A 14,378-nucleotide genomic window follows, 5' to 3' on the forward strand; every position below is an offset into this window, starting at 1 on the left:
TTCCAGGTCATCTATGTATATTGTAAACAGTTGTGGTCCCAGCACTGATCCCTGTGGCACACCACTAACCATCGATTTTCAACCTGAAAAGGACCCATTTATCCCGACTCTCTGCTTTCTGTTAGCCAGCCAATTCTCGATCCATGCTAATATATTTCCTCTGACTCCGCGTACCTCTATCTTCTGCAGTAACCTTTTGTGTGGCACCTTATCGAATGCCTTTTGGAAATCTAAATACACCACATCCATCAGTACACCTCTATCCACCATGCTCGTTATATCCTCAAAGAATTCCAGTAAATTAGTTAAACATGATTTTCCCTTCATGAATCCATGTTGCGTCTGCTTGATTGCACTATTCTTATCTAGATGTCCCGCTATTTCTTCCTTAATGATAGCTTCAAGCATTTTCCCCACGACAGATGTTAAACTAACTGGCCTATAGTTACCTGCCTTTTGTCTGTTCCCTTTTTTAAACAGAGACGTTACATTAGCTGCTTTCCAATCCGCTGGTACCTCCCCAGAATCCAGAGAATTTTGGTAGATTATAACGAATGCATCTGCTATAACTTCCGCCATCTCTTTTAATGCTCTAGGATGCATTTCATCAGGACCAGGGGACTTGTCTACCTTGAGTCCCATTAGCCTGTCCAGCACTACCCCCCTAGTGATAGTGATTGTCTCGAGGTCCTCCCTTCCCACATTCCTGTGACCAGCAATTTTTGGCATGGTTTTTGTGTCTTCCACTGTGAAGACCGAAGCAAAATAATTGTTTAAGGTCTCAGCCATTTCCACATTTCCCATTATTAAATTCCCCTTCTCATCTTCTAAGGGCCCAACATTTACTTTAGTCACTCTTTTCCATTTTATATATCTGTAAAAGTTTTTACTATCTGTTTTTATGTTCTCCTTCATCTTATTCTCTATCTCTTTCGTCATCCAGGGAGCTCTGGTTTTGGTTTCCTGATGTGGGAATGTACCTGGACTGTACCTGAACCATCTCCTCTTTAAAGGCAGCCCATTTTTCGATTAGAGTTTTGTCTGACAATCTTTGATTCCAATTTACCTGAGCCAGATCCATTCTCAACCATTGAAATTGGCCCTCCTCCAATTAAAAAAGAAGGAAAAAGTATTAATTATTAAGAATTAAGTATTTTTATGCTAGATTTCGCCTTGTCCTTTTCATAAACCTTATGATACTATGATCACTATTCCCTGAATATTCCCCGACTGACATTTGCTCCACTTGACCCACCCCATTCCCCAGAACCAGATCCAGCATCCCCACTGGGCCAGAAACGTACTGATCAAGAAAATTCTTCTGAATGCACTTCAGAAATTCTTCCCCCTCTCTGCCCTTTACACTATTGCTATCCCAGTCTATATTAGGATAAGTGAAATCCCCCATCATCATTTTTCTATAATTCTTACACCTCTCTGTAATTTCCCTGCAAATTTGCTCCTCTATATCCTGCCCACTAGTTTGTGGCCTATAGAATACACCTAGAAGTGCAATGGCACCTCAATTGTTTCTTAACTCTAACTCTCTCTCTAGCATTGTAATATTCGCCTTAATCAATACTGCCACGCCATCTCCTTTCTTTCTTTCCCTATCTTTCCTGAACACCTTGGGGCCGAAATTGCCCTCCGCCTGAAGCAGGGCGCACTTACCAATTTCAAAGCTTTCCGTCCGCTCCAATGCATGGGGTAGACAATCCAGAGAAATTCAGGTCTTGTTGTTTTTTGGAGCTGGGCGTAAGTGGTCTCATCATCGGGGCATAGGTAAGGTCGGGTCGGAGTAGCCATCACTAGCGGGGCGGAAGTGGGGGCGGGTTGGAGTGGCCGATGCTGCAAGTCATCAGCGCCAGGCTGATGACATCATCGCGCTGGAACGTCATAACGTTCCTTCCTTCAGTTAAAGGGGAGGACTACTGCGAACTCTGCAGCCACTTTAGAGCCAAACACTTGGCCACCAGGGAGGATTTCGGCCAGGCCAGCAACCTGGCACCCAAGAGTGGTTGCCAGGCTGCCTGTTGGCAGCCCGGCTAAACCCACGGGCATAATTGTCAGGGCGATTTTCGAAAGGGGCAATTTCCCGAGGGGCAATTTTGGAAAGGGAGCGCCGCCAGTTGGTGAGGGGTCGGCATGTGCATGATGCAGCGAGGAAATGGGCAGGGCGCTTCCCTCTGCAGCTCTAAAACTGAAGGAGAGCAATTTCCAAAATGGCAGCCCCTCTGCGGCAACTCGGTGGCCAGTCCGCTCCGATCCATGGCCGCTGAGTTTCAGGCAGCCACGGGCCTTATAGAAAGGGGCAATTTCGGGCCCCTTATGTCCAGAAATATTTAGTACCCAATTCTGCCCTTTTTAGAGCCAGGTTGCCATTATCACCACAACATCATATTCCCATGTGGCTATTTGCACCTGCGCCTCTCAGTTCTAGTATCAGCCTTGTAAATTTAACTAATTCTACCAAATAAATAACAGCAGTGAGCCATTCATTGGTTAAGGAAACTGGCTATGCTTTTATGCCCCATATGGAATAATTTGTCATCTTGCTAACCAATCAAGTTTTGACCTCATCCAAGTCCATTTAACTGGGCAATTGACAAAGAAAGATCATAGCTGAGATAACATTGAATATATTTAAGGTGGAGATAGACAAGATTTTTGAATGATAAGGGAGTCAAGGGTTATGGGGAGCAGGCAGGGAAGTGGAGTTGAGGCCAAGATCAGATCAGCCATGATCTTATTGAATGGCGGAACAGGCTCGAGGGGCCAAATGGCCTACTCCTAATCCTATTTCTTATGTTTTTCTGTAAAATGGATCTCTGTTATTGTATATATAATTCTGTCAAATCAATCAATTTTTCACATTTAAGAAGAATGTTCTGATGAAAATGCTGGATCACTAACACAAAGCTCAATCCCTCATTCTGTCTGAGTGTAAAAGTACGTAGGCCACAATTTTAAACTCCCCCAAATGAGCGATTGTGAAGTAAGATTTCCAATAAATTGTTAAAAAGTCAATATTACCAGTCTGAAATAAGATTTGCTTTAGCAGTCATAGGGTAGATTTTCTAATCTTGGCATCTGAAGTACTGCACCACAAGGATTAATTTGTCAAATCTACCCTTATAACCATTCCATTTGTGACCATGGCCAAGCAGGGTCTGTGGTTCCGAATGCACACTAGGAGCATTCAGATTGGTGACAGTCATGAAATAATTTCATCAGGTTATTGGCTGAGACATTTCAACACAATTTATCTCTCCCTAATCTGGAAAATCTGTTATTCTCTTAAAAGGCTGTGGATGCTGAGGGTTAATTGAATTTTCCAGATTGAGGTAGATAGATTTTTGTTGGCCAAGGGTATCAAGGGATATAGAGCAAAGATGGTTAAATGGAGTTCAGATACAGATCAGCCATGGCCTAATTGAATAGCAGAATGACCTACTCCTGCTCCGATGTTAATACTCCTGAGTCTTCCCAGAGTTAAAGCTGGAATCATAGCTGATTTAATTATGAAGTATTTTTCAGATGCAATTTTACGATGACTATTGAAATTGTTACCTCCCCGTTCTCTTAGCTTCTTCTGTGTGTGGATAGTATGGCCTGGACGATGTTGGTAAGCTGTGAGTCCTGGTCAGCACTGGGCTTTTCAGCTCAGATCTGGAAATCCGGTTCTTGTCAGCCACCACACTGCTGACCACCTCCAGCCCTTTGATGTAAACTCCGGTGTTGCCGTGCCTGCCGGCTTCACCATGGCTGCCCTCTCGCTGCCACAACTCAAAGCTCTGGGTCTTCCTCATGATCTTTTTCAACGGGTGCTTCTTGTGCCGGGGTCCCGGTGAGCGGGTGGGCTCCGAGTGACAGGATGCAGCGGATGAGCTCGCGGCGCCGCTGTCCGTGTCTTCGAAGAAGAGACTGCCCCCTGACAGCCTGCCGCTCGCTGGGGTCGAGGATGGAGAGGCTGTGCCGCATTGATGCGGCACGTTGGCATTTTGGCGAGACTCTTCGTAACCTAATGCGCTGGAACTTTCTGATGCCACAAAACCCTGACCGTGTTCTGGATGACACACTGCGTCATCAAGCCAAACACCATTCTCCATACTGTCCGCAGTCTTTTGGGAGAGAGAGTCTCCGAGTTCATCCGACCCTTCTGTGTCGAACTCGCCACTTGTCCGGGGGCCTTCGTCCTCAGAGTGTACTTTAGTGGCCAAGTCATTGCTGTGACCCTCGTGGATTCGGACAGCTGCGGACAGCACCTCCTCCAAAAGGTGCCTAGTTTGTTGGCACTTCACCCACTGGATGTTCCACTGCTTCAGTTCGCTCGCGCTGCCAAGGCCGAGAACCATCTCGTTCATCTTCTGAAAGTTTTCCGCATTGAATTTGGCGGCCTCCTGATGGTATCTTTCCAAACTTGGAACCACAGCCGTCGTGTACTCCAAGGTGCTTTGCTCGTCCACTTTCAATCGTCTTAGGTAATCGTTGCAGTGCAAAACCCACTGGTCAGCCTAACAAGAAAGCAGAAAATACCAGAATAAAAAGAAGTATAACTGCTTTTCGATTTTAGTGACAGTCCTCGATTGCTGTTTCGGGATATGGATCAATTAGAACCAACATTATTTATTTTACAAGATCGAGCAGTTTAAAAAAAAAATGTCACAAAACAATTTCAATCCCAGTAAAACGGCGAATAAGATAATGTAGAAATAAATAGCAACCCTTCAAATACAGTAATTATCTCGCCACATAGCACATCTGTGATAGAAAATGGATAGAACATCCTAGATACATGTAGCAGTCTGCAGGCAATAGGACTTTGAGAGAGCAAAATAGGACTGGTCGATAGCATGGGGCACGTTCAAGGCAGATAGCCTTCTAACAGCAGGAAAGGTTACGTAGTGTTTAAAAATCACAACTTTGTTTTGGGATTTGAGTGGACTGTAACTGACACTTCTGTACACACAAAGGGCTTTATTTTTTCATGGTGTGGCTCCCAACTGGATGGAACTATGGGTGGTAAATAGGGGGTCACACTATCGGGTCTACTCTGGGATCCATTTTGCTGTCAGTGCTCAAATCCAGGAGTGGAAATTAACCCTTGTATTTAATGGACATAAAATCCAAACTTATGTGCAACTTAGGATTCCCAATAATTAAAATATTGTGAGATGTTATAAATGAGAAAATAATTCTCCCTCTGACATACCAAGTTTGTCTATCAAAGTTCTCACACAAACATAGCTATTTTGTGGTAAAATATAGAGCAAAGCAGCGATAAAATATAAAGCAAAACAGTGAGCCACTTACCGTCTCATAGAATTCATGCAAATTAACGACGTTGTCCAAATCGGTCCTCTGCTTTTCCAGTCTGCTGATGAAGTCACTCAGAAATTGCTTGAATCCCTTGAATTTTTCTTCCAAATATTGCAGCTCATTGTGTGATTGACTGTTTAGATGACCTGCATCTTTGATCAGCTGCATCCCTCCTCTGTAGTGTTGCTGTAAAAATCAAAGTTAATCTCACTTATAGGGAACTAACACAATGGACCAGATTGGGATCCATCCTGCCTGACTCAAAGTTCAAAAGACACCATACTATAGCCCCGAAATTGGAGGCCTTACCGCCCAATGCCACCCACTACCGCCGACTGCCACCGAGTTTTGCCACCGATCTCCCCTCTGTGCCAGTTTCCACTTGGGCTGGAGCAGGCGGGAAGGGAGAACCACCGGGAACCACCCGCTGACGGCTGCTGAGAGCCAAGTAGCGGAAGTGACCTCCTGTCCGCCGAGCTGCCAGATTGGTGTGGGCAGGAGTCGGCGCCAGCAGGGGGAAGGATCGTGTGTGGAGGCAGGTCTAATCCCGACGGTAAGTACAAAGACCTGCAATAAAAGGTTAGTGAACATCTTAAAAAAAATTTTTTTACAGCGACTTACCTGGATGGAGTCCCCTGAAGGTGTTCCGGTATTATTTTTTTCTCTGTAATGATTTTTATTTTCAGGTCTTCCACCCTTCCTGGGCCTGACTCCATCCTCGGCGGCACTTGGGCGGTAAGAGCCTTTGCCACTGAGATTGAGAGCTCCCACCCACTGCCACCCAGATTGACGGCGTTATTTTGCCGCCGGGTGGTACTGCCACCACTGCTCGTGGAATCTTCCTGGAAAGTACCGTCCAGACTCTCGCCGGTCATCGGTGGTCCTTTGGGCAGCACTTGGGCGGGCCTTGGGTTTCACGATTTCAGGCCCTATATCTCTGTTCATTCACCAAAAAATTATCCATTTCCCTCTTCAATTTGCCGGAACTATCTGCTTGTACATATTTTGCCATTTTGTTGTTTTTGTAGTCGAGGGCTTTTTTTCCATAAGTGTGAGATATAAAATAGTCACCTTTTGAATCAGTGGTACTCCCAATCCAGCTGGGACTATTTGTGACTCATTTCTTCTCCTGTAGCAGCCTGGACATGCTGAAGATTGTAACCCCCCCAGTTGAGAAGATTTAGCAGCTTGCATTTATATAGCATCTTTAACGTAGTAAAACGTCCCAACGTGCTTCACACGAATAATTATCAAACTAACTTTGACACCAAGCCACATGTGGAGATATTAGGACTGGTGGCATAACGCTTGGTCAAAGAGGAGTGTCTTAGATGAGGAGGATGTGGTAGAGAGGCGGAGAGGTTTAGGGAAGGAATTCCAGAGCTTAGGGTTTTGGCAACTGAAGGCACGGCCACTAATGATGGAATGAAGAAAATCGGAGATGACCAAGAGGCCAGAATTGAAGGAGCACAGAGATCTCAGAGGCTTGTAGGCAATGCTCTAAATATTATCGTGGCTGTGTGACCTGTTTAATTATATGTGCAGTACCTTTAAATTTCCAAGTATCTTCAACGGGGCAGCTTTGAGCGGTCTGTGCGGTACCTTCACAGATTACTGTACGGCTATGCACCCACATAACTTCCAGGGAGCATTGCTGGTAGGGCTGGAGGAGGTTACCGAGATAGAGCCAGGCCATGGAGGGATTTGAAAACAAGGTTGAGAATTTTAAAATCGAGGTGTAGCCAAACCGAGAGCCAATGTAGGTCAGTGAGCAGAGGGGTGATGGGCAGGGATCGAATCTGGGGCCACCTTCTTTTAATGTGTGGAAACCCATCACGATGCTTAAAGTTTCCAAACCAAGCCACTGAGAAGTCCACAGAGGTAGAGTCTTGGTTTGCCCAATAAATCTCATCTAGAAACATACTTCACATACCTAAGTCCAGAGAGCTGGAAAAAGTCAAGGACACAAATTCCTCCAATCTGCTACAGTTGGACCAGTTATAACTTTGCAGTTTACTAGCAGAGCATTCATAAGCTTCCCGCTAATTGTGCAGTCAGGACTACCCTACCAGTTACAGAATTGACTCGCAGGGTTATCTAGAGAAAAATGGAAAGAAACCCAGAGTCCAGTGACAGGTTTAGATCTCCAGTTCTTGTTACTGAGCCAGATTGGTTGGTAAATATTCTCCAGCGCTCTGGAGACCTGGAACATCCTGATCTGTATCGCTCAATGTCATGCTGGGAGATGCAACAATATCTATTATCTCGGAGGCTAGCTGGATGGAACAATATGGACTCTTCCAGTACACTGAACTCCTTTGTGCCTATTATATATGCCATGTCTCACTTGAACATGTAATGTTGAAGTACATTTTAAATACTCTAAATAGTAAAAAAAAATGTAAATGTGCAAGGGGAAATTGTTGACTAGGGAAATGATTTTTTGGCTAGCATTTCAATCTCACAAAACAGTCTAAAGAAGCTATTGATAAAGGATGAAGTGACATTTTTACCCCAATAAATTCCTGATATGCAGCTTTTTTTCCAGTGCTAGAACCTATTCTACTCCCTTGTTCTTTGTTACTTCACTGAAAGTAATCAGATCAGGTTTATCTTCATAATCCCTCTGCTGTTCTACAAATGGTTTCCCAAAAGTAAAGCAAGTCCTGGATAATCATTCCTCCCAGTATCAGATAACTTGAAGACTTAACAATGAACAAAAAGAGGCACAATTGTCTTTACAGGCTATTTTTCCATCGTGGACAAGAGACCTGAGTTTTATTTCATCTAACACGAATGTGCACTGCATGCTTATTCTAATGTCTCTCATAACTCCCCAGCATCAGTAATATGTGACACACTTACCACAGCCAGGCTGTAGAAGACATTATACTCTTCCTGCATTTGTCGTAGTGAGTCCAGGGAATGCGGCAAACAGTCCATCTGTATAAGATGCTTTTCTCCCTCGCACTCAGCCCAGTTTCTTATCTGCAGGTAATAAAAGGACAGCAATCTATGTTAGGTAAATCAATCATTAACTGCTCTAGACATCTCAACCTGTCCACTAACTCATTCAATAGAATGACCACCCAGGAATACAATCGTAAAGTGAGCGACTAACATAGCAGGTGGAACATAAAATTATTTACGATATACCGTTCACTAAATTGAAGCGGTCATTTTATGACTGAGATGGGCTAGGTTGCAGAGCAGGAAACCAGAACAATCGCTCGTAATTCAAACTATATTCTGCCATAATTCAGTCCTTACTGGAATACAAATTCACATTACAGAAAATGCCATGAGATGAAGCTAACTCGTACTACATCATAATAAAGAGCATCCTTTGACACACAGGCTGCACTCTTGTGGCTTGCCCACCTTATAGTTTGTGCCACCTCAGCTAACAGTAGGGCGATTTCAGCAACAGAATGAGTAGTATGGGCCAAAACCGCAGGGTCACCATTGACCTGAATACACTCGAACAACTCCGTTGGGTGGGCCACATTGTTCACATGCCTGACACAAGTCTCCCACTGCAAGCGCTCTACTCGGATCTCCTTCACAGTAAGCAAGCCCAAGGTGGGCAGAGGAAACATTTCAAAGCCTCCTTGATAAAATACAACATCCCCACTGACACCTGGGAGTCCCTGGCCAAAGACTGTCCTAAGTGAAGGAAGAGCATCCGGGAGGGCGCTGAGCACCTTGAGTCTCATCGCCGAGAGCATGCAGAAACCAAGCTCAGGCAGTGGAAGGAGCGTGCGGTAAACCAGTCCCACCCACCCTTTCATAGAAACATAGAAACATAGAAAATAGGTGCAGGAGTAGGCCATTCGGCCCTTCAAGCCTGCACCACCAATCAATATGATCATGGCTGATCATGCAACTTCAGTACCCCATTCCTGCTTTCTCTCCATACCCCTTGATCCCTTTAGCCGTAAGAGCCACACCTAACTCCCTTTTGAATATATCGAACTTACTGGCCTTAACAACTTTCTGTGGTAGAGAATTCCACAGGTTCACAATTCTCTAAGTGAAGAAGTTTCTCCTCATCTCGGTCCTAAATGGCTTACCCCTTTATCCTTAGACTGTTACCCCTGGTTCTGGACTTCCCCAACATCGGGAACAATCTTCCTGCATCTAACATGTCCAGTCCTGTCAGAATTTTATATGTTTCTATGAGATCCCCTCTCATTCTTCTAAATTCCAGTGAATATAAGCCTAGTTGATCCAGTCTTTCTTCATATATCAGTCCTGCCATCCCGGGAATCAGTCTAGTGAACCTTCGCTGCACTCCCTCAATAGCTCACTCCTTCAACGACTGTCTGTCCCACCTGTGACAGAGACTGTAACTCCCGTATTGGACTGTACAGTCACCTAAGAACTCATTTTTAGAGTGGAAGCAAGTCTTCCTCGATTTCGAGGGACTGCCTAAGATGATGAATACCAAGCGCCTTGATTCCTGACTGCACAACTCACCCACTTATCTAGTCTTTGGTCACCCGGTGCAGAGGGCGAGCCTGTCAGAGGTCCCATAGTGGGTCTGGTCTTGGGCCTGGCAAAAACTATTTCGGTCCAGGATGTGTAAGATGGCCTCTCCGACTGCTCGCCCATGTTGAGCTCCCAAACGTGCTCAGGTAGCCTGGATGTGAGACTTTCCCGCCCCTTGGACTCCGTCAGAGATTAGTAGCATTACAGATCTGATCTATCAGTTACAGGTGTAAGCTGGAAATGGTTTCAGGTTAGGTGGGTCAACCATATTTTATTAGTGACAACCAACCAATAGGGGAATGCTTGAAGACTGAAAGATGACATGTAGTGTAGACCTGTGTCACCAGTTCTGGGACAGGAAGGAACTGTACCGATGGGACGGGCTCCACCTGAACTGGGATGGGACCCGTGTCCTAGCGGAAAGGTAAATAGGGAGGTGGTAAAGGATTTAAACTTATAAGATGAGGGGGAGAGATCTACAAGAAATGTAACCAGCCTAAATATAAATAAAACAGGAAAAGAGAGCATAGGAAAGAGGACATTGATGGCAAGGGAATAAATAGAGTTATAGAACAGGGGGCTGAAATTAAGTCCTGCTGAAAAACTGCCGTACCTACGATTTTACTGCCGTTTCAGAAGAGGTCTCCTCTTTCGCGAAATTCAGCTCTTTAAAGGGCTAGAAATTTGTTAGTATTCCGCCCATTTACCGCCCATATAACGCTGAGAAGCACTTCACTGCCCAAAACAGTGTAAAAATGGAAACTACCATCCATTTACCACCGGCGGTAAATTCAGCAGTCAATTACCACCAGCGGTAAGCGAAACCGCCCATCCATTTTTTTAAATTAAAATATGATGTCATTGCTCATGCACTGCCCAAAATGATGTTAAAAGTGGAAATTACCGCCCAAATACTGTCCAAGCTACTGTCGGGTGCTAAATTCGGCAATTCGCCCAAATACTGCTCAAATTAGCACCCGCCTAAAAAAACACCCAGAAAAAGCTGCATTCACCTGACCATAACCTAACGGTATAGACGCCATGTTTTAAATCAGATGAACTTAATGAAAAGGCTGCTTCAAGTTGATGGGCGCATTAAAGTAATTTGTGAGTGGATTTTAAGGGTGTTTGAAAATCTTGAACATTATCTGTGCACATTGTGGTCAATTTAGCATACATTTGTTGTTGTTTAAGGACAATTGAAGAATTTTGAAGACAGTTTAGGACATTTAAAGGAATGGGGTCTGTAATTTCTCAGCCAATATTGCTGACTACTCACATGCTGCAGAATAGAGATGGAAGAATGTTCATTGAAGAGCATTATGTGCCCAATTAAAAAGGTGGCAAATTGCTGAGGAGAAGGAGGACCTACCCCCAACGCATTTACAAGGAGCAGCGGTTATACCTGCATCTGTCCGATACAGCATGCGTTAGAAGGCTGCGCTTCCGAAAAGTGATCATCAGTAAGATATGCCAGATGCTTAAGGGAGACCTACAACCTACCAGCACCATCAGGACTGCACTGCCCATTGAGATTAAGGAGACTGCGGCATTTTCCTTCTAGCATCGGGTTCCTTTCAGGCATCAGCTGGTGACATTTGCTGCATCTCTCAGCACGCCACAGATCACCGCATTTGCCAGATAACTGAAGCATTTCACGCACGCAGGATGGACTTTATAAACTTCCCAATGACCAGGGAGGCACAGAGTGAGAAGGCTTTGGGTTTTTTGAGAATGGCAAACTTCCCCAAGGTCCAGGGCACAATAGACTGTATGCACATCGCCATGCGAGCAGCTTTAGAGGAGGCAGAGGTGCACCAGAGCCAAAAGGGATTCCACTCCCTGAACATGCAGCTCGTTGTTGACCACAAGCAAATAATCATGGCAGTAAATGCCAATTTTCCAGGGAGCATTCATGATGCGCACATCTTGCGTGAGAGCACTGTCTCCAACCTCTTTAAGAGTCAGCCACAAGGTCAATGCTGGATGCTGGGTGACAAAGGATACGGCCTCACTACCTGGCTCCTGACCCCTCTCCCTAAGCCCCAGACAGGTGCCAAGCATCGCTGCAATCAAAGCCATATAGCCATACGCAATATTGTCGAAAAGACAATTGGAGTGCTGAAGCAGCACATCAGATGCCTGGACCACTCTGGAGGCAGCCTACAATACCACCCTGAGCAGGTCGCTGAGTTCATTGTGGTGTGCTGCATGTTACACAACTTGGCTATCAAGAGGGGACAGGAATTGCCAGATGGGACTGCCAGTCCACCTCAGGAGAGAGGGGAGGCAGAAGAGGAGGAGGAGGAAGAGGAGAATGAGGACATCGAGGAGCATGAGCAACCTGGTGATGAACACATGCCACCGCTCACCCACCCCCCCCCACCCCCCACACAGGAGAAGCCCCATGGTAGTTACGCAACTGCAAAACTGTTGCGTCAGCAGCTCATAAATGAACACTTTGCTTGAACGGTAACAGTCACGTTTCATCCTTGCCTGGCCATTGTTTGCAACCCTTCAGTTTGTAAAAGTGAGTGAGACACTGCACAAGAATTGTTAAGTATAATAAAAAAATGTATAATTTAAGAAAATTGCAAAACCGTTTTCTGAAATAAATAATTAAATTGTTCTTGTTAAAGGAAAAAAGCAACATCATTTATAAAAAACAATCAATTAACAGCAATAAACATTGAAAACATTAAAAACTAGAAACACCCACAACCCCTCCCAATAGTCAACAATTTTAGAAGAACAATTAAAATAACAATAACACCCACAGCCCCCGCCTCCCTGCCCCACCCGGCAAAAATTCTATCTGTGGTCACCGTTGCCTCCGCCTTTACCCCCCCCCCCCCCCCCACCATGGAAGTCATTTCGGCCCATCGTGTCCGTGCCGCAAACCTTCAACTCTCTGCCCCAAAAGGCTGTGGATGCTGGATCAATTGACATTTTCAAGATTGTGATCAATCGATATTTGTGCATCAAAGGATATGGAGCAACGGCAGGTGAATGGAGTTGAGATACAGATCAGCCATAATCTAATAAAATAATGGAACAGGCTCGAGGAGCTGAATGGCGTACTCTTGTTCCTATTCCCTCTGAGGGTCAAGGAAGTGCTATCATTTTTGAATTCAACTGGTCCCTTTCAGGTGCCAAATTTGACTGAGAGGGGTTAAATCAGGAGAAGAAATCTCAGAATAAAATTCAGAGATTATGTGACGTATTTCCCTTTTGAAAGACGGTGACAAAAGACAGACATGTCGGATCTGCCTCCTTTGCTTTCACCGACTCATAGCAACAAGATGTCAAAGTCTTTGTTCACCTTGCTACTTCCTTCCTCGAACTTTCTCAGCTCCAGAAGGATTTCCAGCTGCTGCAAGCACTTGTTGGACAGTATGACCAACTTATGGACCTCTTCATCTACCTGATTGTAGAGCATCGTGATGGTATCCATCGCGTCCCTGCAAACATTTGGAAAATGAATTTGAGTACTCACAAGTGAGAAAAACATTTTCATTAAAAAGCAATTGAAATGCTGATCTTTTCTGGCTTGTTGACTACAAATGATTGTGACCACTGAGTCATTGAGATTCACTGAGCTTAACAGAGCTACTGGTGTGAAAGACAGGTTACCCAGCTACACAGAAATATCTAAACTTGGGTTCAAATTTACCCGAGGAGGTATAGGCTATCAAAAATAATCAGTCCTGGTTTTGATCATTTGTCTCCAAATTTTGTAGGCTATGCTTCTGATTGGCCAGTTTAGAGATTTACCCCTTGGGAAAGTTCGAACAAATAAAATGGAGGAGGAGGTGGAGAATGAAGAACAAAAAACGGTAAACTCTTTTCTGGGACTACTTCAAGACAAGCAATATTCAAAATCCAATACAATATGGGTCACAAGCTAAATAGACTGCACGGTATGCCACTGAGCTACACAAAACAAGTTAGTTATTTCATCTGGGATGATAGCATTCCTGAGCTTGGGGATGGATGGGGGTCAGTTTTGGTCAGGGGTATGTTTATACCCCAGGCCATTTGTTCCTAATCATTAACTAGCGACGTGGAACCAGAAAATGATGTAAATATGCAGAGGTCTGTTAGCGTCTGAACATGGAAAATGGGTTCGTGCTTTGAATAAAGACACTATGCCAAAATAAGGTGAGGGGAAAATTTAACTTTGGTGAGGGCACAAAGCAAATGATAGCAGATCAGCTGGAAGTCAATCTAGCGGAACATCGGGCAGGGTGTAGAGCAGGCTGTTGCTACCTATTGTTCATCCCCGTCAATGGTGAATTTTACGCACAGTATATTGCGCGCATTTTCTATTTTTATCTTGCAGGTTCTTCATTATCTTTTTATCCTTAGCGTTTCTGAACCTGCATTCATACATAAAAGGATGGTCACTTGGGCAAGGTGATGAAACACTTGAGTCCATTCCAGCCAATTCACTGCCTTCAGGACAGCAGGGAGTAAGGAAGGGGATATCGGAAACGTGGGGAGAAAAACCTTTTTAAGGAAACAAATGTATTAATGGTTTAAAAGCACAGTGGCCATGTATAAAGAAA

The 14,378-nt window shown here is 44.6% G+C and overlaps 1 protein-coding gene across 5 annotated transcripts in view; it reads right to left on the reverse strand.

Moving 5' to 3' along the window:
• The window catches only part of LOC139264276 (pleckstrin homology domain-containing family G member 4B), a 240,405-nt gene that overhangs the window by 45,188 nt on the left and 180,839 nt on the right, over positions 1-14,378 (reverse strand). For all 5 annotated transcript variants that reach the window (XM_070880482.1, XM_070880479.1, XM_070880481.1 and 2 more), the window contains exons 11-14: positions 13,133-13,271; positions 8,185-8,307; positions 5,314-5,505; positions 3,571-4,514 (exon numbers count right to left, since the gene is read on the reverse strand). In XM_070880482.1, the coding sequence (XP_070736583.1) occupies positions 3,571-4,514; positions 5,314-5,505; positions 8,185-8,307; positions 13,133-13,271 (1,398 nt within the window). The remainder of the gene's footprint in view (positions 1-3,570; positions 4,515-5,313; positions 5,506-8,184; positions 8,308-13,132; positions 13,272-14,378) is intronic.

Source organism: Pristiophorus japonicus, chromosome 5, assembly GCF_044704955.1.
Source record: "Pristiophorus japonicus isolate sPriJap1 chromosome 5, sPriJap1.hap1, whole genome shotgun sequence".
Classification (NCBI taxonomy): domain Eukaryota; kingdom Metazoa; phylum Chordata; class Chondrichthyes; family Pristiophoridae; genus Pristiophorus; species Pristiophorus japonicus.